General features: G+C 24.5%; 1 protein-coding gene across 1 annotated transcript; it reads right to left on the bottom strand.

Annotated features, from left to right (window-relative positions):
- Window positions 1-5,505: 5,505 nt before the first annotated feature.
- LOC135927316 (uncharacterized) lies at window positions 5,506-8,923 on the bottom strand. Its single transcript, XM_065463283.1, has 5 exons — window positions 8,795-8,923; window positions 8,085-8,165; window positions 6,494-6,577; window positions 6,153-6,376; window positions 5,506-5,566 (listed from the first exon to the last, which is right to left on the bottom strand). The coding sequence occupies exons 1-5, from the start codon at window positions 8,841-8,843 to the stop codon at window positions 5,522-5,524; spliced, it is 483 nt and encodes a 160-aa protein (XP_065319355.1). The 5' UTR covers window positions 8,844-8,923; the 3' UTR covers window positions 5,506-5,521.
- Window positions 8,924-23,709: the final 14,786 nt, after the last annotated feature.

Below are 23,709 nucleotides of genomic sequence, written 5' to 3' on the forward strand. Positions count from 1 at the left end.
GTCGCCCTTGACTAAAAATGCAATTTAAGCCATGTCTACCCTTTGAATCAACGGGTGATTTGCATTTGATGCAGGCATGAGGCTGTACTATATCGCACCTAGAGGTAAACCAATGGTTACTCTCAGTTGTTCATCTGATAAGAGATTACCAAGACTAGGGAGTGATTATAACCATTCATGACCACCAAGTCTGTCAGATAATTGGAGGAGTTGAATGCAATCTAAAGGTGGGTTGACTGATATCTCTGTCTGGTATTTAGAGATTAAAGGTGTGAAAATTTTTTTGTGTGTGATGATTGATGGTAATACGGTGTTAATGGGTGTGTTTGCCTTCCATTTGTCAATAGCGTCGTTTAATAAACGATCGGTAGGGCATATGAAGCCAGAAATCATAGAATTGTTAGATAATCTAGATGATACGAATTATGATAAGGAAAAAAGATTGAGCGGAAAAAAATCTAAACCACCTAGTTTATAAGGTAGTTGAGCAAGTGATCAATTGAATGAGTTTAAATTTATGTTTAAAATTTTTTCCAGAAATATTTTAAATTTATCCTGAATTTTAGATATGAATTCATTGTTTTTGAAAAAAGATGATGATCGGAAAATGTGCATAAATTTAGTTATGTACAGGCATTTGCGAATTAAAAATAAAGATTGATGAGCTGGTAGGAGACTTAGAATGTGCTCCATACTGTAAAAGCTTTTAAAAATCTTATGCAGGAAATCTTCTGACTTGGTCGCCTTAGCTAATGGGGACCCAAGTAAGGTTAAGCTGTCAGGAGCAATGATTTTGAAGCCTTCCAACTTTTGTGGCTTATTGTTTAAGAAACATAATTCTGTTTTATTTATGTTGAGTACCAGGCCGATAGCTTGGGAATTGATTTCCAGGTGTTTTATGGCGCTTAGTACATTAGCTGAAGGGCCACATATAGTCCCATTGTCTAAATACCATAGATTAAGATCTAGGTTGAAATTTTGTTTAATTTGGTAGATGAGATAATGGATTCCAAAACAAAAAAGAAGAGGTCCTAATGGATCCCCTTGTTGGATTCTCTCTTGGGATAAAATCTGATAAAATCCATAAGTCAAAGGCGTCTGAAAACAATATGATTCAATAAATTTAGAATAACAGGGAAAAGTTTCTTAGAAGAATTTTAAAAATGAGGTACGATGTAGGCTATTGAAGGCATTTTTGAAATCTAGTTTACATATTACAGAATCAGGTGGTGGGTTTTCTAAGTAAATTCCTAAGGTATGAGCCGCTATTTCACAGCCACCCTGGATCCCAAAATCTAAGAATTTAATATGTTGACAGCATCATGTTTGATGTGTTCGATTATGATTTTGGCTATTAATCTTCTGAAAAAGGAGCCTACTGCAATGGGACGGGTACCACCATCTGGCTTAGATAAATCAATTAGACGTGCACCAAAAAGGATTTGGTGAGTTTGTATTGGAATATCATTATTTATTATGTTATTACAAAAAGTTGTTAAAACTTTGATGACAGAACTATGGGAAGGATTTTTTGAATTAATTAAGTATTGAAAATAGGAGAGTCTGAAACCATTAAGACCACCTGCTGAGTTTTTATTGAAAGAATTGATAGCTTGGACTATTTCATCACTGATAAAAATTACAGTCTGGTGGATTGGAGAGATGGGTAATCTGTAGAAGCATCAGGATGTAGTTGTTTCAATAGTAATGTTTCTTCATTGATAGGAGAAAGATGGTTATCTGAGGATATGAGTTTAATTGCACCACCTTTGTCACCTTGATCTATTTTATTTGATATTATTTTGCATTTGTGCGTTATATCATCTACTTGTTTTTAACATTATGATTGTAGTTAATCATTTGAATAGTGTCAAAATTATCATTGTTTGATTTTATTTGTTCATGTAATGGGGTCTCTTCGGGACGTGTAAGACATTTGTGAGAGAAGGTTAATAAGTCTTCCCATGATTTTAAACAATTTAAGTTATCATTAACTTTTGTGATAAGCTTAATAACAAAATTTGAAATTAGGTTTCTAGATTTATTTGGTAGATGTGTTAAAGTGGGTCCTTTTTCCATTCAAAAAATCCTACGAGAAAATCTGTGTTAATAGGGGGAGGATGAGGCTCAATAATATTTAATAAGGGTTTGGGTATTGTTATAATTTCATTGGTTGAAGATTTTTGAGAGGAATGACATGTTGACCCTTTGTAACTATGTTTGTATAAAATATTGTCCTTTGTCACTTTAATTAGTTTACCACAGATGTTACAAATTGTTGACTGTTTTATATTATTTTTTTAACATAGGAATATTTGTGTTATAAAAATTAAAATTTCTTAGCAAAACTATGTATATAGGATAATGAATATTTAAATAGATGTTACAAAATTGCCTGTTACAAGTTTGAGGGTATGTGTAATGTGCAAGAAAACTATGAGAGGTAATGTTTGTAATTTTGATCCTGCATATGTAGGCAATCATGGGCCAGAGATACAGTAATAATTTTCACGTTTGTCGGCAAGTAATTGGATTAATTTTATGAATAATAAAAATAATTAAAATTAAATTAAAAAATTAATATTTTCGTTTCATGGATAGATTAGTTATCCAATCAAATTTTTTTCAAAAAATATCAGCACATCAAATATAATAAAACATTTACTTGACAAACATGATTTATCATATAAAGATAAAATATCTAAAAATATAAAGTTAGAAAATGCTGTCGGCGCACATGTCTAGATATATTCAATAATAAAGGAATATATATTAATAGTTGTATTTCCTATCTAATAAATAGTTTAAATTCGTTAATATAATTATATTAAAAATAATCATAATTACATTTAAAATTTCAATAATATTAAATCCGCATGTTGGCGTTTATTATTTTTAAAAAAACTATTATATAAATATATAATAATTTAGAAAAATTATTTATTATTTACTCGCTAAAACATTAAAAGTTCATTTTAATAAACTGAATTTACCATAATACTCATGGTGGGAAGGGCTATGTGGTAAGGCTCGTTTTGAACTGATTTTTAAAAACGGCTAACTTAATATTTCATCCAGTAAAATATTACGCCAGCCTGAAAATTTTGCTCATAGAAGGAACAAAGGTCTATACAAATATTATCGAAATCTCGAGGCTTAGGCACTATTTTTTTGCTAAAATAGAGTTACTAATTCCCCTGTAAAGTATAATGTTAATATTACGAGAAATAATATTATTTCAAGTGACTAGAATAAAAAAAATTTAAATATTGCACTGTTGATGGTCCTTTTATCTTTTGGTGGGTGATAACTTAATTGGTTATTTTTATTGTGATCCTGTGGTTGTCAGCCTCCTTCTATATCGTTGGTACATTAGAGCATTATTGGTTATTCATTCCCTCAATATTGATTAAATCATAGAGAGTATCATTATTATATCTTAAATCAGCATAATGAAACTTAAATTTCAGAAATAAAATAATAAGTTACTGATCTCAATATTAATTTCACTTTTTATTCCTATGACTGGTGCCTTTCTCCCCTTCCTTGGGTCTAAAAATAATATCAAATAGCTGATTTCGTTCATTTATATAACTACCCAAATCTTAAAAATAAACTATATTTTATTAATAGCTTCCTTTCTTCCATTATTCGGGGCCGTTACTATTGACAAACTTCAGGGGGTTCATTTCAAAAATTGCCTTTTATTTTAGATAATATTATCCAAAATTATTCAACTTTTCTTTAAAATCATGAAACAAATTTTCATTTTCATATTTTCTAAAACTCAAATCTTTCATAAATTTCACCCATTTTTATAATAATGAAACTTTTATATTTTCCAAAATGATCTCTATATTATTTTAAACATTTTTAATTTATATTTTCACTACTTTTTTGTAAAAAAAAATAAATATATATATATTGATTTCATTACTCACCTTTTTATTCTTTTTATTTTTACTATTTAAATTACTCTTTCTTTTCCATTCTTCCCTTACCTTTTTTCCTACTATCTATTCTATTCTCTTTCTACTCTACTATTTTTCCTTTTATAACATTCTTTCAACTTTTCATCTTGGCTGCATGATTGTATATTGGTATAATCATTGCTATTGTCTTGCATTTATCTTCTTACCCCTACAAGTGCATCACTAACAATTGATGGTGAAAAAATATATTCAACATTCTTTATTTTCTATAATATATTTTTTTTTTCCATTCGATAATAGCAAAATTATTATATAACTGTAAGCGAATTCTATAACAAAAAACAAGTAATTTCCTACAAAAATAAAAACTAATTATTTCCGAAAATATTTATATCGTTTGTGAATTATAAATTGACAGATTCAACACTTATTACACCTTCATTTGTAAAAAGCTTGATTCTTCCCTATTACTCTTAGACTGATATTTATTACTACAATCCAAAAATATTTTAATTACTATTACCGATACTTATTTGTTTACCCCCCCCCCCTCCCACATTCTCGATAAGACCAGAGTTTACCAATTAATAATGTGTATATACTATTATTGCAATCAAAGGATCCAAGTGATAAATTGCTGAGTTTGAGATGGTTAGGAATGTCTGCAAATTAAATAGGTAGTAATATTATAAGCTATCAAATAAAAACAGGCCAGAATATTGGTACTTTGATAAGAATATATATTACTAAATTTATTATCTATTAAGTTATAAAAAAAATGATATATAAAACATTATTGGCATTTTGATTATTTAAAGTTGTTAAGAATATAAGCAAAGAAACATTAAAATTGGATAGTAAATAAAAATGTTTGTTATAGTTACTAAAAGAAACCTAGCTTGTTTAAATGAATATAACTTATAGAATTCGAATTTTAATCGTTATTACAATTATTAATCTAATAAACTTAATAAAAAATCAGGATTACCCTTGTATTGGTTATTAGTTATTTTACTTATTAATAAATAAATTTGTGAGATATATTTTATTTAGTATATTCTTTTTTAAAGTAACTATGTCCAATCTAAAAAATCATAATATCGATCCTTAAAAATTTAAGTTACTTTTATAACTTATATACTTTGAGACATTACTGCTGAATTCGATCAATTAGTATTTTGTCAAAATTTTAATATTTTTATTATCGATTTTAATAATTGTTTTAAATTTGTTCATTTTATTATAACAAATGATATAATGTAAATGATGAAGAATAAAACACATTATCACCCAAAGTTATAGAACCAGTAAAAAAAATAAATAAACCACTTATCCCTTATAAAAAAAATATATATATAACAGATTTTTTAAAATAATAAAAGATTACATTCCTTTCCTCTATCCCCAAATCAAGTTTCCACACCATGATGGAAAATTGATTCAGATGGAGGAAGTTAAAGTTATTTGTTTTTTTTTGAGAAATCTGGCAACTATAAGTTTAACCCAAAAATATTTTATATTTCTTATTGTTTTATATAAAAAAAATTATTCAAAAATAAAAATTAAAAATGTACATAATTTTAATATCATCAGGGTGTGTTCGTGAGCATTACGACTTTGTTAATCTTTTTAAACTATATAAAATAATTTATTGTAAAGAAAATATAAATATATAGGAATAAAAAATAGAAATAGATTAGTTAACTATATTCACTACCTTTTAGATAATGATGTGCCTTAGTAACTGAGCGATAAATAGAAATTTATGCTTGGGATAGGTTAAGGGGGGGGGGGTTAAGAGCCATATTTTGAGAAAAATTAAGCATGATTCATGTAATATACTTATTACAATTCACTTTTAATTGTTTGGATATAATGCATAAAAAAACAATCCTACAAAACTTCGTTATATGGAAAACCAGGCCGGCCACAAATATACTTTCCTCTAATGTGGTTTTACTGTTTAACAATAAATTACAAAAAAAATAATTAAAATTGCATTTCTTAATAAATATATACCATTTTGATTTGTTTAATTATATTTTAAATATCGAAAAGAGAGACTAAATCTAAATATTTTTAAAAAAAGAGAAGGAAATGCAAGCCAATGGAATGAACAAAGGTTATGGGGTCTATCCTATTATTTGATCCAATTTATTTGATTTCGGTAATAAATAGTACTTAACTTTATGATTAAAAACAATAACTGTGTATACATACCGTTATCAAGGCTTTAGATTTACTATTTGTTTTTATTTTATAAGTTTCATAATTGTGCCATCTTGTGTAATATTTAATTTCAACTATCGGTGTAGTGTCCAAATCGTATAGCCCACTAAGACTACCACTACTAGAGACATCTCTTTTCAGAAGTGTTTGATGTATTTTATTGTGTAATTTAACCGAATCCAAGAAAGTTCCATTTAGACTCTGTAGCTCTACATCTAAAATTTTTGAAATCAGAATATGTACAAAGCCTTTTATTTTATATTGAAATTTTTTAATATTATTTTATTAAATTTAAATAAAGATTATATTTTTATTTGTAAATGTATATTAACTGCAATATGCGCCTGATGGGATTTTTAAATATGCAGCTTTGCAGTCGGGCTGGATCCTATATTTTACAGTATATGTTCCTAGACCTAGAAATATATATTAATTTATTAAATAAAATAAATCTAGTAAATATTATTGCAATTCAATTTTTTTTTTTCATTTATTTTAAGGAGATTCAGGAGAGAATAAAAATTTGTTGACATCTTTCAATGACGTATGCACGTGGAGAGATTCAAAACCCCTCTTCCATAACCCCCGTTTTGAAAAAAAAATAAAATTACATCTAATATTTTAGTAAAATATTACAAAAAAATTGATTATGTATAAGAGAGGTCATTTAATAGAGCAGAGAATGTTGTTAAGATTATAAAAAGTATCAATGATACGGCTAATGAAAAAAAAATGAAATATATGAGAGAGTAAAGGAGAATGCGAATTTGCTTTGGGATTTAAGATTTTTTAATCCAAATCCCGACAATAGAATGACTCAAATTTTGATCGATTTATTGACGATTATTACAAAATAAAATATTTTAATTTCAATTAAGGGAAAGATTTATTAGCCATAATTCTATTTTTATTGCCAGGCGAGTCTGAATTGTTTATAACACTGGAAATGTGTGTGGTCAATATATTTTGTTTGATTTTTTTTAATAAATCTAATCTGTCCATATCAATAATAAATTATTACCAATATAATATTATAGATTTTGTTATTTTGATTTTTTAATATAACGTTTAATAAAACCAACCTAACGAATTATAAATATCTCTTATTTTGTTAATTTTTAGTAATTAAAATGTTTCATTATCCATTTAAGACTTATGTCTTTAAAATAAAATACCACTCCTTATTTTTTGTTTGGATTACGGAATATTCTTATTTTATTGAAGAAAATAATAAGTTGTCTGAGAATTCTATTTTAGGGTAATGATATCTTAGAGATCATTCTAAGTATTATCTACAGATTAAAAGATATTTCTACGTCTTTCTTTCTAGAACATAATATTGACCAGACAATTTACTAAAAATTATACGCCGAATCCGAAAACCCTAAAACATTATAATTTATTCTTGTTATAAAATTTGCTAAAATCTGACAAATTTGTTTTTAAATTAAACTGAAAAAATTATTCTTTGGAAAGACCGGTAATTTAGAATAAAGGTATACTGGAGAAATAAATAACAGCCGATAAAAATTAAGAAAGAAAAATCAATAAAAATAAATATAAAATATTAGATAAAGTTAAAGGTGTGTAACATAAAAATCGAACTTATTTCCCAAATATTTAGATATTTCGAAAAATTTGATATTAAAATATTTATCGTGTGTCTACTAAATTATATAAATTCCCTAATAATTTCCATATTTTATAGTAATAATTTATGTCTTCAAATAGCTACCAAAGGTTTAATTTTTTTTTTGAACTCCTCAAATGCGAACTTGTATATATCTTAACTTAAAATGGGAAAAATAATAAGTAGAAAAAACAATAAAAAAAAAAATCTAAAAATTTCCATAAAACAAAAATTAGTTAGCAGTTTAACAAAGTTAGCATATTAATTCAAACATAATATATAATTTAGCTTACTATCGGCTACACTTGCTAATTCTACTGTTATTGGATTATGATTAAATGTAGTTATTTCTACCCTACAAACACAATGAGAATCTAGAAATTGATGAAATAATAAAAAAATATATTAAAAATTTTTTTTTTTGTATTAACATTTATTTGTTAATTTCGAGTAAAATACTAGGTATGATATTATATATAAACATCTTTCTTGTAGGATTTCTCGGGTTAAATCCATGTATTACACTTATAAATTTCTCAGTTTTTAAAACTTTTAGAAATGGATCTAATGATTAATGGGATATTAAATATATAAAAAATGTGGATTTATTTTATTTTTCTTATAGTATATGTTTTGTTTTGTTTTCTTCTTTTCTTTTCTTTTCTTTTCTTTTCTTTTCTTTTCTTTTCTTTTCTTTTCTTTTCTTTTCTTTTCTTTTCTTTTCTTTTCTTTTCTTTTCTTTTCTTTTCTTTCTTTCTTTCTTTTCTTTCTTTCTTTCTTTCTTTCTTTCTTTCTTTCTTTCTTTCTTTCTTTCTTTCTTTCTTTCTTTCTTTCTTTCTTTCTTTCTTTCTTTCTTTCTTTCTTTCTTTCTTTCTTTCTTTCTTTCTTTCTTTCTTTCTTTCTTTCTTTCTTTCTTTCTTTCTTTCTTTCTTTCTTTCTTTCTTTCTTTCTTTCTTTCTTTCTAAACAATGAAATAATTAATAAAATATAACTTTACACTTACGTTTTATTACAGATCCTATGAATAGTAAAACGGATAATAATTTTATCATGATTGAAAAAGGAGTTGTGTAATTTAAATTTAAAAAATTTATAAATTAAATATGATTTATTGAAGCTTTTTTTTATACAATTTACTTTGTTATTATGAAAAAATATATTTTTTTATCATAATTTTATTTGAATTTTTTACCTATGTAAGATGTTTATTTCTTAAAATTATCTCAAAATTTTTTTTTTGATATTTTAGGAAACACTTATTTACCTTTGTTTCTTTTTTTTCTTCTCTATATGTAAAGGCGAGAAATTTTTTTTTTATTATATTTTAAAATAAAATGGCATCCCAAATTCATTAAAATTTCCACTAAAGATTTATCAATAAGATAAAATTTAGCCAAAAATTTTTTCTTTAATATGAATTCGGACTAAAGGATTTCTAAATTTAAAAAAAATTGGAAAAATTTTAGGCCAGATTGGAACCCCACGCCAAGCCCCTTTTCTTTGCCATGAGTATAATGACGCAAAAATAATTATCAACGTCTAATGCCGGGTCTTGTTAATTAAATATTGCTATAAATTTTAAATTTTATAATCCATATTTTTTTTTTCACTTTTAAAAATATTCATCGAATGACGAATCGGTTAATAATTTTAATTTTGTGTGCATGCGAAATAGGTTAGAAAGCTCGGATTTCTTATATAAAATGCTCTTGTTTTTTATTTTAAATATAGAAAAGAAAACCGATATTGGCAAAAGTATAATTATATCTAATTTTATATTTATATTATTATTTGAATAATCTCTAATTTTTTTAAAATATACCCGGGCTAGGTCGTATATATTTTAAATCGCCATTATTATCAAAATATTTTTATAAAATTTAGGCCGGTGCGAAAAAAAATTAAAATATAAAATCCGGGAACCGCCGGAAAATATTATTTTCTTTGAAATAATCTAAGAATATTATTCACGTTTATGATATATATTTTATACGTATTTTCAGAATTTTTGTTTTTAAAAACAAGTTTATTTACTTCTTACGAGATGTTATATTTTTTTTTCTGTAAATTAAAAAAAGGAAGAAGAAAAACTATAATATAGAAAATAGCTGATTCGTGAAAATTAATAAAAAAATATTAAATTACTCATTCAAATTTTATGACTAATTTATTTATTGTTTTAAAATTATTATTAATATAAATCATATTAGACATGAGATTGAATACAATCAGAACAATTATGTTTATATGATTTTAAGGCATATGGATTAGATGCCGATTAGATTTTAAAAAAATTTATTAGTCCTTTTTCATATAAAATATTAGAAAACTTGAAAATTAGAGAGCAACAATATTTGCAAAATAGTGTTGTATACGCTTCTATATATTTAGACCCTCGATATCAAGTTTTATTGAGTATTGAGCAAAAACAAATGGCTAAAGACCATCTTAAGGATATATGGCATAAGTAAAACTCTATAATTTACAATATATTGGAGAATACGACAATACCTATTGGTTGTAGTGATAATAATAATAATGATAGCAACATTGAGGATCTTGAAATTTTACTTTTAGATAGAGAAAAAAAAATCAAATTATCATCAGATAGAAAGGAGGATCTAAAAATGCCTATAGCATCTTTAACAGTAAAGATCTCGGATGTTAAGAGAATAAATAAGGATATAAATATTTTAAAATTCTGGGAAAAAAATTCTTCAATTTATTCAGAATTATATATCTTATCTACTTCATGGCTGTACCGGCGACTCAAGTACAATAATTATATAAAGATAACTACCTATTTTAGGTAAGGGTAGAACGTGAATTTTCATCTTTGAAATATATATTGTCTACTTTACGTGTAAATCTCAAGGATGATATTTTAGAAGATATTATGATTGTGCGAGAATAAATCATTTAAAATACAAATCATTTCATTTTAAAATTTTTCATTTGTGAATTATGAATATGTATATATTGAAGTATAATAATAAATGAATTTTAAAAAAAATATTATTTTGACTCTTATTTTTATGTTCCCTTAACCCGGACCCAAACCCTGGACCAGGGTCCTTTTAAATTTTACTCCTGTGACCGAACCCGGACCTGGAGCCTATTTTTTTGTCGAAGGGTTCATTTCCGTGAAATAAAGTTTAATTAACCCAACATAATTTTTTTTTCGTGAGTAATTCGAAGAAAAAATTTTCGAGTAATTTTTTTAAATTGGAGGCTTTTCTCACCATTTAAAAAATTTTTAGTTATTTTATCAATTTTTTTCCACGTTTATAAGATATATATAATATTTTATGAAAAATTTAGGGATATCCCTATTTTTTAAAAAAAAGTTTATTTGTTAACCTTTTATTTTTAAAAAAAAATAAAAATAATTTTGATGTAAATTCAAAACATTTTATAATGATAAATGATAATTTAAATAAAAAGGAACTGCCGAATTTATTAAAAAAAATCATTAAAACATTAAATTACTCATTTAAATTTAAATGACTAATATTTTTTATTTTTGAAATTATAGCTCAAAGGGGTAGCACACATTGTATATTATTTAGGCAATTCAAAAATAAGAGAGCTGCAGGCCCGGCCCGGGTTACAAGGACCTACCGGACATTTTAAATAGCCATTATTAGAGTTATAAAAATTTAAAAATAAATATCATAATATTTTTAAAAAATCCGGGCCGGGCTGAAAATTTTTTGCAAACCTAAATCCAGACAGGGGCGGATGTAAAAATACAAAACCCGGGCCGGGCCCGAAACAGGATTCGGGACGAGCAGTGTAAATGGTACCTCTGCAGGTCTTTGTCAAAAAGAATGCTGTAATCGTTATTACAAAAAAGAAACGCGTTACATTTACTCGCTACGTCTGAAAAAAGGAACGCGTTACCTCTACTCGTTATCTTTTTAAAAAAGGAACGCGCGTTACTGACTATTCAAAAAAAGTAACGGGTTATTCGTTACTTAAATAGTTAAATATTATATACAAAAAATATATTTATTTTTTTCCCACAATATATAATACAAATAAAACTATACAAAAAGAATATATAATAAGATAATTTTATAAAAAAAAATTCATAAATATAATTATAATATAAAATTATACAAAAATAATATATTATATATAAGATTTGTAACAATTTTTTATTTATTTTTAGCAACAATTGATTTTCAAAATTTTGATCAGACAACTCAGAGCTCTTAAAATACAGCTTTCGCCATGCATACACGTTCAATTGGCTCAGAGAATGAGAGAGTTGTATTATATTTAATAAATAAAAATTTTAATTCGGGGAATTTATTAAAAATATTTAAAGAATTATATAAATTTCGAAAAAAGCTTAATAGATCATCTTCACAAGGATCTTCATTCATTTTCTCATTCAAAATATTTATCTTTATCTGAAAATATATTTTCATCTTTATAGATGTGTTTGAATCTATTGAAAATAAAATGTAATCAAAATATAAATTGTAATACCTTTTATCTAAGCATTCCAAAATTGAATTAATTAGCGGCTTACAAAACTTGAAATTATTTAAAGCCAATTTTTTAAGTTTTAATATAATAATAGTTATTGTGGGAGTGAGATATCCCAAATACATTTTTTCTTCTCTCTCTTAAATTGCAAGAGCCGTAGCAATCGGTTCTATAACCTATAAAATCATACATATATATACATATCATATTTCTTAATCAACACTAGCCATACAATATTCATCCATGAAAGACTTTTCATTGTCTGAAAATCTCTGTAATTCAGATATCACAAAATATTTGGAAATTCTCTTTAATGATACTCACGGTATTAAAAAGAGTTCAATTATTCCACAATTTCTTACACTTAGGAAATGTAATTTTTGAAATAGTTTTAAAATGGACATCGTTACTTGCTTTTTCAATGTCAATACTTGCAATAGTGATTAACAGGATTGTTGCTTAGCTAAGTATACAATACTAACATTAGTATTTTGATTTTCAAATAGATCAAATAATGTAATTCATCAACAGCTAATGACTATTTTTATCTATGATGTAGATGAATCCTGCATCTCAATGAGTGTGAGTTGATTTTTTTGTTACTATTCAAATGTTCATTAATCTCTTTCATTTTAAGGAATGTTTTAATTAAAATATTATTAATTTCTGAATTTTTTATTAAAAATAACTTAGCTTTTTCAATAATTGAAGATATATATTTCAAAAATTTAAATGCATTATTTAATCATCACTCACTAAGCTTATTGTCAAGAAAAACATTAAAAATTGAAAATAATGATTGCCAAAAATAATATTTCAATTTCTTATCTTTTCAGAATTTAGAATTATCATTTAAAAAGGAATAAGGAAAAATATCTAGGTTCAGTTCACTAAAACAATATTGCTTCATGGTTTTATTTCATATATATATTTATTTAAAAATTACATATCTAAACAAAGTTTTTTAAAATTACTATTTTATTCTTTAAATTTATAAACAATTTGAAGTTAAACCAAAAGCAATACTAAAACAAGAAATAGAATAATTTGTTTAAACTCAATATAATATTTTAAACAAATACCAATATTTTGTTAATCCTATAATAATATAGATCTAAAAAAATATGTCTATAATAATAACGATCTACAATTTGTTAAATACAATGTTTATAATAATATATTCTATAGCCAATAAAAATAAATATAATTACATTTTAAATTTCAATAATATTAAGTCCGCAAGCTGGCCTGTTATTATTTTATGAAAAAAAAATTGTTTTAATAAATTTAAAAATCATATTTTATTATTACTTAAAAAGTAAGCTAAATTTCATTTATTATCTATCGAAAATTGATTCGAATCAATTTCGAGTACATTGTAAAAACAAATATGGGTTTTTATAAATTACAAATGATCACATTTTAATGGTTAAGATAAAATAATATTTTATAATTTTTGCCCACTTTGCTATTTTTTTAAAATAGCCCTTTGCACTTAATACCTTTACATCATTTAAGATTAATTAAAATATTACCATACAATAATATCATTCTAATAAATAAGATATCACAGTAAAATTTTATCGAAAATATAATGATTGTAAAAGATTATTTTATACCTAACATAAAAATTTATAAAGATTTTCCATTTAGGTGAAAAATGCTATGTTCACTGATTTATTTTATATAAAATGTCATTGGTTTTCTTTAATTTTGACATATTGGATATTTAGTAGGATTACAACCCTTGTTACCAAATTTATATTTTTTTGAGAATATTTTTTTAGATAAGGGATCGTTAATATTATAAATGGCATTATATTTTATTATTGTTTTGCGACGATTTAAACGGTGAATTTAACATCAATAATTTATAAAAGTAAAGATTGGAGGAGTGATGGAGGGAGGGGGGGGGGTGTGTATTTTTTCGAATTTTTATTTGATTTCGAAAATAGAAACACTTTGATTTGCTATGCAGAGATATAATAACCTGGGTTTTTAACGTGGATTAATATCTAATGAAATAATATTTTTTCGCTTCTTTGTGAATCTACTAAGTAGAGACCATTGATTTAAATATTTTATCTAAAATCTTATTTGCTGCTCCTGCAACCCTAGTTAATTTATCATATTTTTATATAAATGTATTTTATATAGGTTAGCGTTGAAAGATTTTCACATGTGAAATTCATTCTTTCACAGTAAAGATCGAGGATGAGGTGGTATTCTAGGAAGGATATTACGCTAATCTGCCTAAAAAAGTTGTTAAAATTGATCCATGATGGTATTTTTAATTATTTGCTTTTAAATATAATAAATAATTTTATTTTAATACCAATTTTATGTCTAGTTTTTTTTAATGATTCAAATATATATAAATTTTTTTATCCACAATTCAAATATTCTTAGATCCGAGCTAACCCAAAATTCTAACCTCAGATTCAAAAATATTTCCATAATCCGAATCCAGTAAATTATTTTTACCTTAACCCGAACCTGAACCGACCCAATTAATATTTTTACCGTGTTCACAATTCTGTAAGATTGCCCATGTTTATTACACTGAAATAGTTTTAAAAAGGAGATCTTTACCTGCCTTTTCAATGTCAACACTTGCAATGAGATTTAAAGTGTGTGGTGAACATGAATGATGTTTAGATAAGTATACAATATAGTATTTTGATTTTCAAATATATCAAATAATGGCAGAGGAACTATTTCATCATCCGATTTCTCTCCGTGTTTATATATTTTAATATATTATAATTTTTTTTACTTGAAAGCTTTTATATCTAGCATTGTATGTAAGGCATTTGATCACTTTATTTCTTACATGTGGTTAAAATTTCGAAAATTATTTTTGCTAGATGATCAAATCTGTGTCTTATTATTACTTACAAGCTAAGTAGGCTAAAACCTTCCCAAGAGTGTCTTGGTGTAGCCAGTGTACGGTTATCCTAAGAACATTGACAATATTACCATGAATATTTATTAACAAAATCTCGAGGCTTAGACAATTTATTTCTGGCTAAAATATTGAGTTAGCCGTATTTAAAAATTGGCTCAAATCGACCCGTTTAACAACACTATATAAATAATTTTATATACCAATGATAAGCTGATCAAGAATTCATGATTGTACAGACAATTTTTTTAGATACACAATAATTCCCTATAATTTCTTTCCCTGGTGTCATATGCTTTGTTAATTTTTAATACGATGGTAGGCCTAGACACCACATTTTTAGTTGGCTACAATTTTTTGATAATATTAATAAATGCAGTGCTTTCTACATTTGAAAATTAAAAATTAATTCATCAACAGCTGATTGTGCTATTTTTATCTATGATGTAGATGCATTCTGCATCTCAATGAATGTGAGTTGATTGCAGAGTTGTTAATCGTTAATTTTAAAAGTAGCGCGCTATGGTGGCTATTTGTCAAAAATATTAACGCGCTACCGCTATTTGTCAAAAATGTAGCTCACTATTATCTACAATTTTTTAAAAGTAACTTTTTATAAAAAAAAATTAGAAACAAATTTGTTTTATTTTTTGCTTATAATGTTATAGTAAATATATAAAAATAAACATTAAAAAATATTAAAATATAGTTAGTTTTGATTACAAAAAAATTTATTTAATAAATTATTAATGGTAATTTGTTGAATATTATAAGTTTTTACCTAATGTTATGTGTCCAACTATTTGCTGTGGTACATATATATGATATCTTTGATCACTCTACTATTAATGCATCTTTCATTATTTATAAGTTATGTACTATTTTATTTATTAGTGTCTGGTGAAATAAAATTGTTGTACCAGGGGACAGAGTTTTAATCATCATGGTAAATGATTGATTATCAACCAAGGACATTGGCTGAACTGTATCAATTATAAAATTAACTATCAGCCAATTTCTGAGAAACATTGGCATTTGTGTTATTTATTAATTTTGTTTTTGAATTAGTCTTTTTGGATGTCGCCTATACCTAAATTATTTAGATGTTTCTCCATCTCCTTAAAACTAGAGGAAGTATTTTTTTTACATTAAACAAATAAATTTGAAGCCAGTTTTGATTTTTATATTTATTTTAAAAAAAATTTTAAATCCAGGGAATGGGAAATTTGTATTATTTATAGCTATTAAGAACATTTTCTTCTCTGGTATCTTCCATTCATTAATATCATTGTCTGAATCACTTTCAACGATTTGGATATCCATAGACGATGACATTTTAAATTATTAACACGTGATTTAGGTTTAATATAAATGAAAATATAAATTACAAATTGAAATTATATTTCAATTTCAAAATTTAAATAATAAAAATGATAATTAATTATAATATTATATTGCAATTTTCATGTTTAAACTTACCTTCATTATATTTTTTAAAAGTAGCGCGCTTAAAAATTAAACAATACAAAAAAAATAGCCGCTATTAGCTACCAAAATAGCTACTTAACAACTCTGTCAATTTTTTTTATTACTATTCAAATGTTCATTAATCTCTTTCATTTTTGAGCAATGTACACTTTATAATTTTTAAATTATTTTTTATTAAAAATTATCTTTTTCAATAATTGAAGATAAATCTTTTAAAAATTTAATAACTGAAGAAAAGTAATTTCTAAACGGCATAATATAATATACTAATTGAAATGAGATACATTTTCTTATGATATAAATAACATATAAAAATTTAACTATTAGATATATTCATTAATAAAGGAATTCATTAATAATTCTATATTCTTTTATCCCATAATTAATAGATTAAATATCCTTTAATAAAATTATATTAAAAATAATTATATTCACATTTTAAATTTCAATAATATTTAGTCCGCAAGCTGGCGTATTATTATTTTATGAAAAAAAAATTTTAAATTATTTTTTTGTTTTAATATATTTTGAAATCATAATATATTATTACTTAAAAAGTAAGCAGCTAAATTCCATTTATTATCTATCGAAAATGGATTCGAACCAAACGAGTAAACTATAAGAACAAATATTGGTTTTTGTTAATTACAAATGATCACATTTTAATCGTTAAAATAAGATAAATTAATTTTTTTTTTTTAAATATTTGCCCCCTTGCTATTGATATTTTTTCTAAATAGCACTTTGTTTTTATTGCCTTTACATTATTTATATAAATTAATTACAATATTACCATATAATAATATCATTCTAATAAATAAGATATCACAAAAAAATTTTGTCGAAAATATAATGATTGTAAAAGATTATTTTACACCTAACATATAAATATAAAAAGATTTTCCATTTTCAAGGAAAAAATGTAATGTTCATTGATTTATTTTATATAAAATGTCAATTGTTTTATTTAATTTTAACATATTGGATATTTAGGTAGGATTACAACCCTTGTAACTAATATATTGATATTTTTTGTGAATATTCTTCTAGATAAGGGATCGAGTTAATATTACAAATAGCATTATATTTTATTGTTGTTTTGCGACGATTTAAACGGTGAATTTAATATCAATAATTAATAAAAGTAAAGATTGGAAGAGTGAGGGGGGGGGGGGGGTGGTATATGTATTTTTTCGAATTTTTATTCGATTCCGAAAATAGAAACACTTTGATTTGCTATGCAAATATATAATAACTTTGGGTTTTAACGTGGATTAATATCTAATGAAAAAATATTTTTTTGTATTTTTGTGAATCTTATTTTTAGTTATATTTTGCTTCTAAATAAAATAAAAATTTTTATTTTAATACCAATTTATGTCTAGTTTTTTAATGATTCAAATATAAAAAAATTTTTTTTATCCACAATTCAAATATTCTTAGATTCGAGCTAACCCATAACTCTAACCTCGGATTCAAAAATATTTCCATAAACCGAATTCAGTAAAAAAAATTTTACCTTGAACCGAACCTAAACCGACCCAGTAAATATTTTTACCGGGTTCACAATTCTGTAAGATTTCCCATGTTTATTACAAAAGTTCTTACACTTAGAAAATGTAATTTTTGTAATGGTTTTAAAATGGAATCGTTCCCTGCCTTTTCAATGTCAGTGTGCTGAACAGGAATGATGCTTAAGTAAATATAAAATACTATCATTAGTATTTTGATTTTCAAATAGATCAAATAATGGCAGAGGAATTATCTCATTATCCGATTCCTCTCCTTCATATACTTTAATAAATTTTTAATAAATATATTATAAATTTTTTTTACTTAAAAGTTTTTATATAATTTCTAGAATTGTCGATAATGCATTTGGTCATTTTATTTTATATCCTATATATCGGAAAAAATTTCAAAAAATATTTTTGATTGATAATAAAATGGGTGTTTTTTGATTTAGCCTTTTACAAACTAAGCTTGCTGAAACCCTCTTAAAAGTGTCTAGTTGTAACCAGTATGCCATCATCCTCAAATAAGAACCTTTTTAAAAGATAGTATTATCAATCTATAAAATATATATTTTATATACCGATGATTAGCTGACCAATCCATAGTTGTACAGACAAGTTTTGCAATAAATCCACTAATTTCTTTGCCCTGGTGCCATATGCTTTGTTATGTTTTAATACGAGGGTAGGTCTGTCACCACATTTTTATTTGGCTACAATTTTTGATAATATCAATAAATACAGTGCTTTCTACAATTGAAAATTAAAAATTCAAGTTAATTCATCAACAGCTGATTGTGCTATTTGTATCTTTGATGTAGATGCATTCTGCATCTCAATGAATGTGAGTTGATTGGCTTCAATTTTTATTTATTATTATTCAAATATTCATTAATCTCTTTCATTTTTGAGGAATGTTCAGTCTATAATTTTTTAATTAAAAAATCATTAATTCCTTAATATTTTATTAAAAATAACTTAGTGTTGTATTATGTAAATTACTTGGAATTAAATTAGAGAAAAAAGAAGTAATATTCAAAAGAAGTAATATTCAAATCGATTGTTTAACAGAAAAACGAAACGATTTATTAGATTTTTTGAGTAAAGACGTTGCAAATGAATAGGTGATCATGATTTTACGAACTTAATTTTTAATCTTTTAATTTTTTTTATATTATTTTAATTTCTTATTTTAGTTATAATATGTAATTAGTATTTATATTAATTAATAAAGTATTAGTAGTTAATTTATTTATACTATTTATTTTATTCTCTAAATTCTCTCAACCACTATATTTGTTGGCCGAAACATTATGTATGGACATATTCAGTCTACTTAAAATACTAAAATGTTACACTTAGCTTTTTCAATAATTGAAGATAAATCTTTTGTAAATTTAGTAACTGTTTATGTGATGAAAAATAATTTCTAATCGTAACATAAATATACTAATTGAAGTGAGATTCATTTTCTTATGATATAAATAACATATAAAAATTAAACTATTAGATATATTCAATAAGAAGGGAATGCGTTAATAATTCAATTTTTTTTAACTCATAATTAATAGATTAATTTAATAAAATTATGTTAAAAATAATTATATTTACCATTTAAATTTCAATAATATTAAGTCCGCAAGCTGGCGTATTAATTTTTTATGAAAAAATTAGGGACCCAAACTGAATTTGAACAAACTATTAAATCGCTAAAACCGGTATTATTTATCTACTTAAACCGAACGAAACCGCTAAAAAAATTTATCCGAACCTATGAATTTTAAAGGAGAAATACAAGAGTTTTTTGAAATTTCGTAAAAGTTTATTATATTGGTATAAATTAAAGAAGTATAGGTTGAATTTTAAAAGGAGAAATACAAAAGAGAATATATATTGAGATGAATTTTAAAAGGAGATACAGAAATAAGTGTTTGAAGTTGTTACATTATAGTCTAATTCTTAACCTTACTATTACTTTTGTTTTTTTGCATACAAACTTTTTATAATCTAATTTTGTAACTTTACTTTTTATTTTTCGTAACCTTATTTTTTATTTTTTGTAATCTTACTTTTTGTTTTTTTGTTTGTATTCCAATTTGATATAGTATATATACGAAGTGTAAAATAAATGAGAAAGATATATATTATAAAAGTTAATAATAATAAAATATATTTTTACATACTTGCACGTTTATCATGATTCTCTTCATGGTGCCCCTCCAGTTTAGGCATAAAAAACTCGCCTTATGAAAATTAAATTTTTTTTAAAAAAATAAATTTTTTTTTGGTAAATATGATTAATAAAAAAAAATTTTATTATTTCCATATAAAGGAAGAATATAGATGATAAATTTAAGTATGGGTTGAATTTTAAAAGGAGAAATATTTAGATGTTAATATTGAACTATTTGCTAATATTTTCTTAATGAAATCTACAACTCATCATATATATAAAATTAGCCCCCTATCAATTATCCTTGTAAAATACATTTATAAAAATTTTAGGTATATTCAATAATAAAGGAATATATATTAATAGTTGTATTTCTTTTTTATTCTAATAAATAGTTTTAAAATTATAATCACTTTTTAAATTTCAATAACATAAAATCCGCAAGTTGGCGTTATACTTTTATATAATATAAAGTTATATATCAGTTACTTACTAAAACATTAATAGTTCATTCTAATAAACTGAATTACCATAATATGCATGGTGGTGTATAATATTTAAAAAAAATTATTCCCCCATTATGTTTATTATTAATATTACAATGATCAACGTTAAATAAACAAAAAAAATTACCTCGACATTAGGTGGAATAACATTAATTCAACCTAAAGGATCTAAAAAAAACCATGTCAATCTAAAAGGTCTAGATCAGATAGAAGTAGAATTCAGTTATTATAGTTCCTTTATAAAAAAATTAACCAATAAGCACTCATTTATTTCAGATTTAATTTATCCTAAGGCCCTTTTTGGGCCATAGCACACAAAGGTTCTTTTTAGGGTCATAACATTCCAAAAGCCCTTTTTAGGACCATTCAACCAAAAGTTCGCCCCAAAACCCAAAGGCCTTTTTCATGGTCATTTAAATAAACAAATTATATTTCTTTAACGATAAACTTATCAATTATTTCAATATCATCGATACACCTGCGTGGATATCTATACCTACAAAATCTACACATACTTATAATTCGCTCACTTGTCTTTATATCATATCTTAAATATATTTCACTAAATTTGTAGAAAAAGAAATACATGAACGCTTAAATAAACCCACCAACAATTCTCATTAGATATTAATCCGCGTTAAAACCCAAAGTTATTTTATTACAGCATAGTAAATCAAAGTGATTCTCTCCTTTCGAATAAAATGAAAATTCGAACAAATACACATACCCACTCCCCTCCTCTCCAGTCTTTACTTTTATAAAATATTGATGTTAAATTCACCGAATCTCATTTTTATATATTATTTAAAATCGTAGCAAAACCAACATATCATCTAACAAATAAAATATAACGTCATCTAATATTACCGCAATCCCTTATCTAAAAGAATATTCTCAAAAAATATCAATATATTGGTCACAAGGGTTTTCTTATCCTTTTGTGCTAAACATTTTAAATTAATCCTACTAAATTTCCAATACGTCAAAATTAAATAAAAACAATTGATATTTTATATAAAATAAATCAGTGAACATTACATTTTTTCCTCTAAAAATGAAAAAAATTTATATATTTTTATGTTAGGTGTAAAATAATCTTTTACAAACATTATATTTTCGATAAAACTCTTCTGTGATATCTCATTATGATATTATTGTATGGTAATATTGTAATTAATCTATATAAATAACATAAAGGCAATAAAAACAAAGTGCTATTTAGAAAAAATATCAATAACAAGTAGGCAAAAATTATTTAAAAAAACTAATTTACCTAAAACCATTAAAATGTGATTATTTGTAATATATAGTGTTGTTAAACGGCCGTTTTGAGCCGATTTTTAAAAACGGCTAACTCAATAATACATCCAGAAAAATATTACACAAGCCTGAAGATTTTGCTCATTGAAGGAACAAAGAAGACATAATCGGGAGGCTTAGGCAATATTTTTCTGGCTAAAATATTGAGTTAGCCGTTATAAAAAATTGGCTCAAAAAGGGCCTCTTAACAACACTAGTTATATATAAAACCCATATTTGTTCTTGCAATATATTCGTAATTGGGTTCGAATCAATTTTTGGCAGATAATAAATGGTATATATCTTACTTTTTAAGTAAAAATATAATATGATTTTAAAATTTATTATAACAAAAAAATATAATTATAAAAATTTTTTCAAAAAATAATAATACGCCAACTTGCGGATTAAATGTTAATGAAATTAATAATTAATTATAATTATTATTTTTTAATATAATTATTTTAACAAATCTCTAACTTACTCCTAAATAGAATTAATTTTAACTATTTATTTTTTTTATTATATATTCCCCATGGATATTTCTTACTGTTACGATCTGAGTTATCGTAATATATTTATACGATCCGAGTTATCGTAATATATTTATTGTATGGTTAAAAAGTATTTTTACTACCAACACTATATTATCTCCTGTTATTATGTCCTGTAGTAATCATTTCGTTACAATTTTTTTACTTAAAATAAAAATGGTTGATTTTAAAATTAAATAATATAAATAACTATAAACCAATATAATAAGAGCTTAATAAGCCAAAAAAAATAAAATTGAATAACAATAATATATATTATATTTAAATTAAATTACAAATTTAAATATAGAATAAGTTGTGGGATCGAATCCCATAATGTACAAAAAATTTTCTTAAAATTTAACATTAGAGAGATATAGTCTCCATCGATTTATTTAACATTAAAAAGATAGGAAAGTTGATAGGAAAAATAAAAATTAACATTAAGATGATAGGAAAGTTGATAAAATAAATAAAAATTAATAAGAATATACAAAAACGTTCATTTCTTGATTACGCTCATTATATATATAGATAATGATTTATCAATAAAATAATCAGATCTTATTGCAAATTTTGTTAAATTTAGTCTACTTAATATTATTGATGTGCATCGGGCCTAATTTTTCAAGCCCGGTCAGAAATATTTTTTAAAAAGTTTTGCAGGCCCGGCCCGAACCCGAAATTTTTTTTTAAAAAATTTACCGACCCAGTCCGGCCCGAATTTATTTAAATATAGAAATTAATCTTTATAATTACTCAAAATAAAAAACATATGTTATATGTCGTTTAGTTTCAATAAGTAAAATCAAATATTTTTATTTTACATAAAAAATTCAATATAAAATTGATAAATTTAGATATATTTAAAAAAAATTCCAAGGTCCGACCCGACTCGGCCTGATTTTTTTTTTTAAATATTAGGCCCAGCTCGGCCTAAACCCGATTATTTTAAATAGAATTAGGCCCGAAAGTGAAAATTGAAAAGAAAATAATTAAGAAA

Source organism: Gordionus sp. m RMFG-2023, chromosome 3, assembly GCF_954871325.1.
Source record: "Gordionus sp. m RMFG-2023 chromosome 3, tfGorSpeb1-WG-v2, whole genome shotgun sequence".
NCBI lineage: Eukaryota > Metazoa > Nematomorpha > Gordioida > Chordodea > Parachordodidae > Gordionus > Gordionus sp. m RMFG-2023.

Excerpts from the sequence above, each read along its gene's own strand:
- LOC135927316 (XM_065463283.1), bottom strand. The coding sequence starts at position 8,843 with ATGATAAAATTATTATCCGTTTTACTATTCATAGGATCTGTAATAAAA. Across the intron at positions 8,166-8,794 it reads CATAGGATCTGTAATAAAAC|ATTCTCATTGTGTTTGTAGG; the intron begins GTAAGTGTAAAG and ends ATCAATTTCTAG. Across the intron at positions 6,578-8,084 it reads ATTAGCAAGTGTAGCCGATA|GTCTAGGAACATATACTGTA; the intron begins GTAAGCTAAATT and ends ATATATTTCTAG.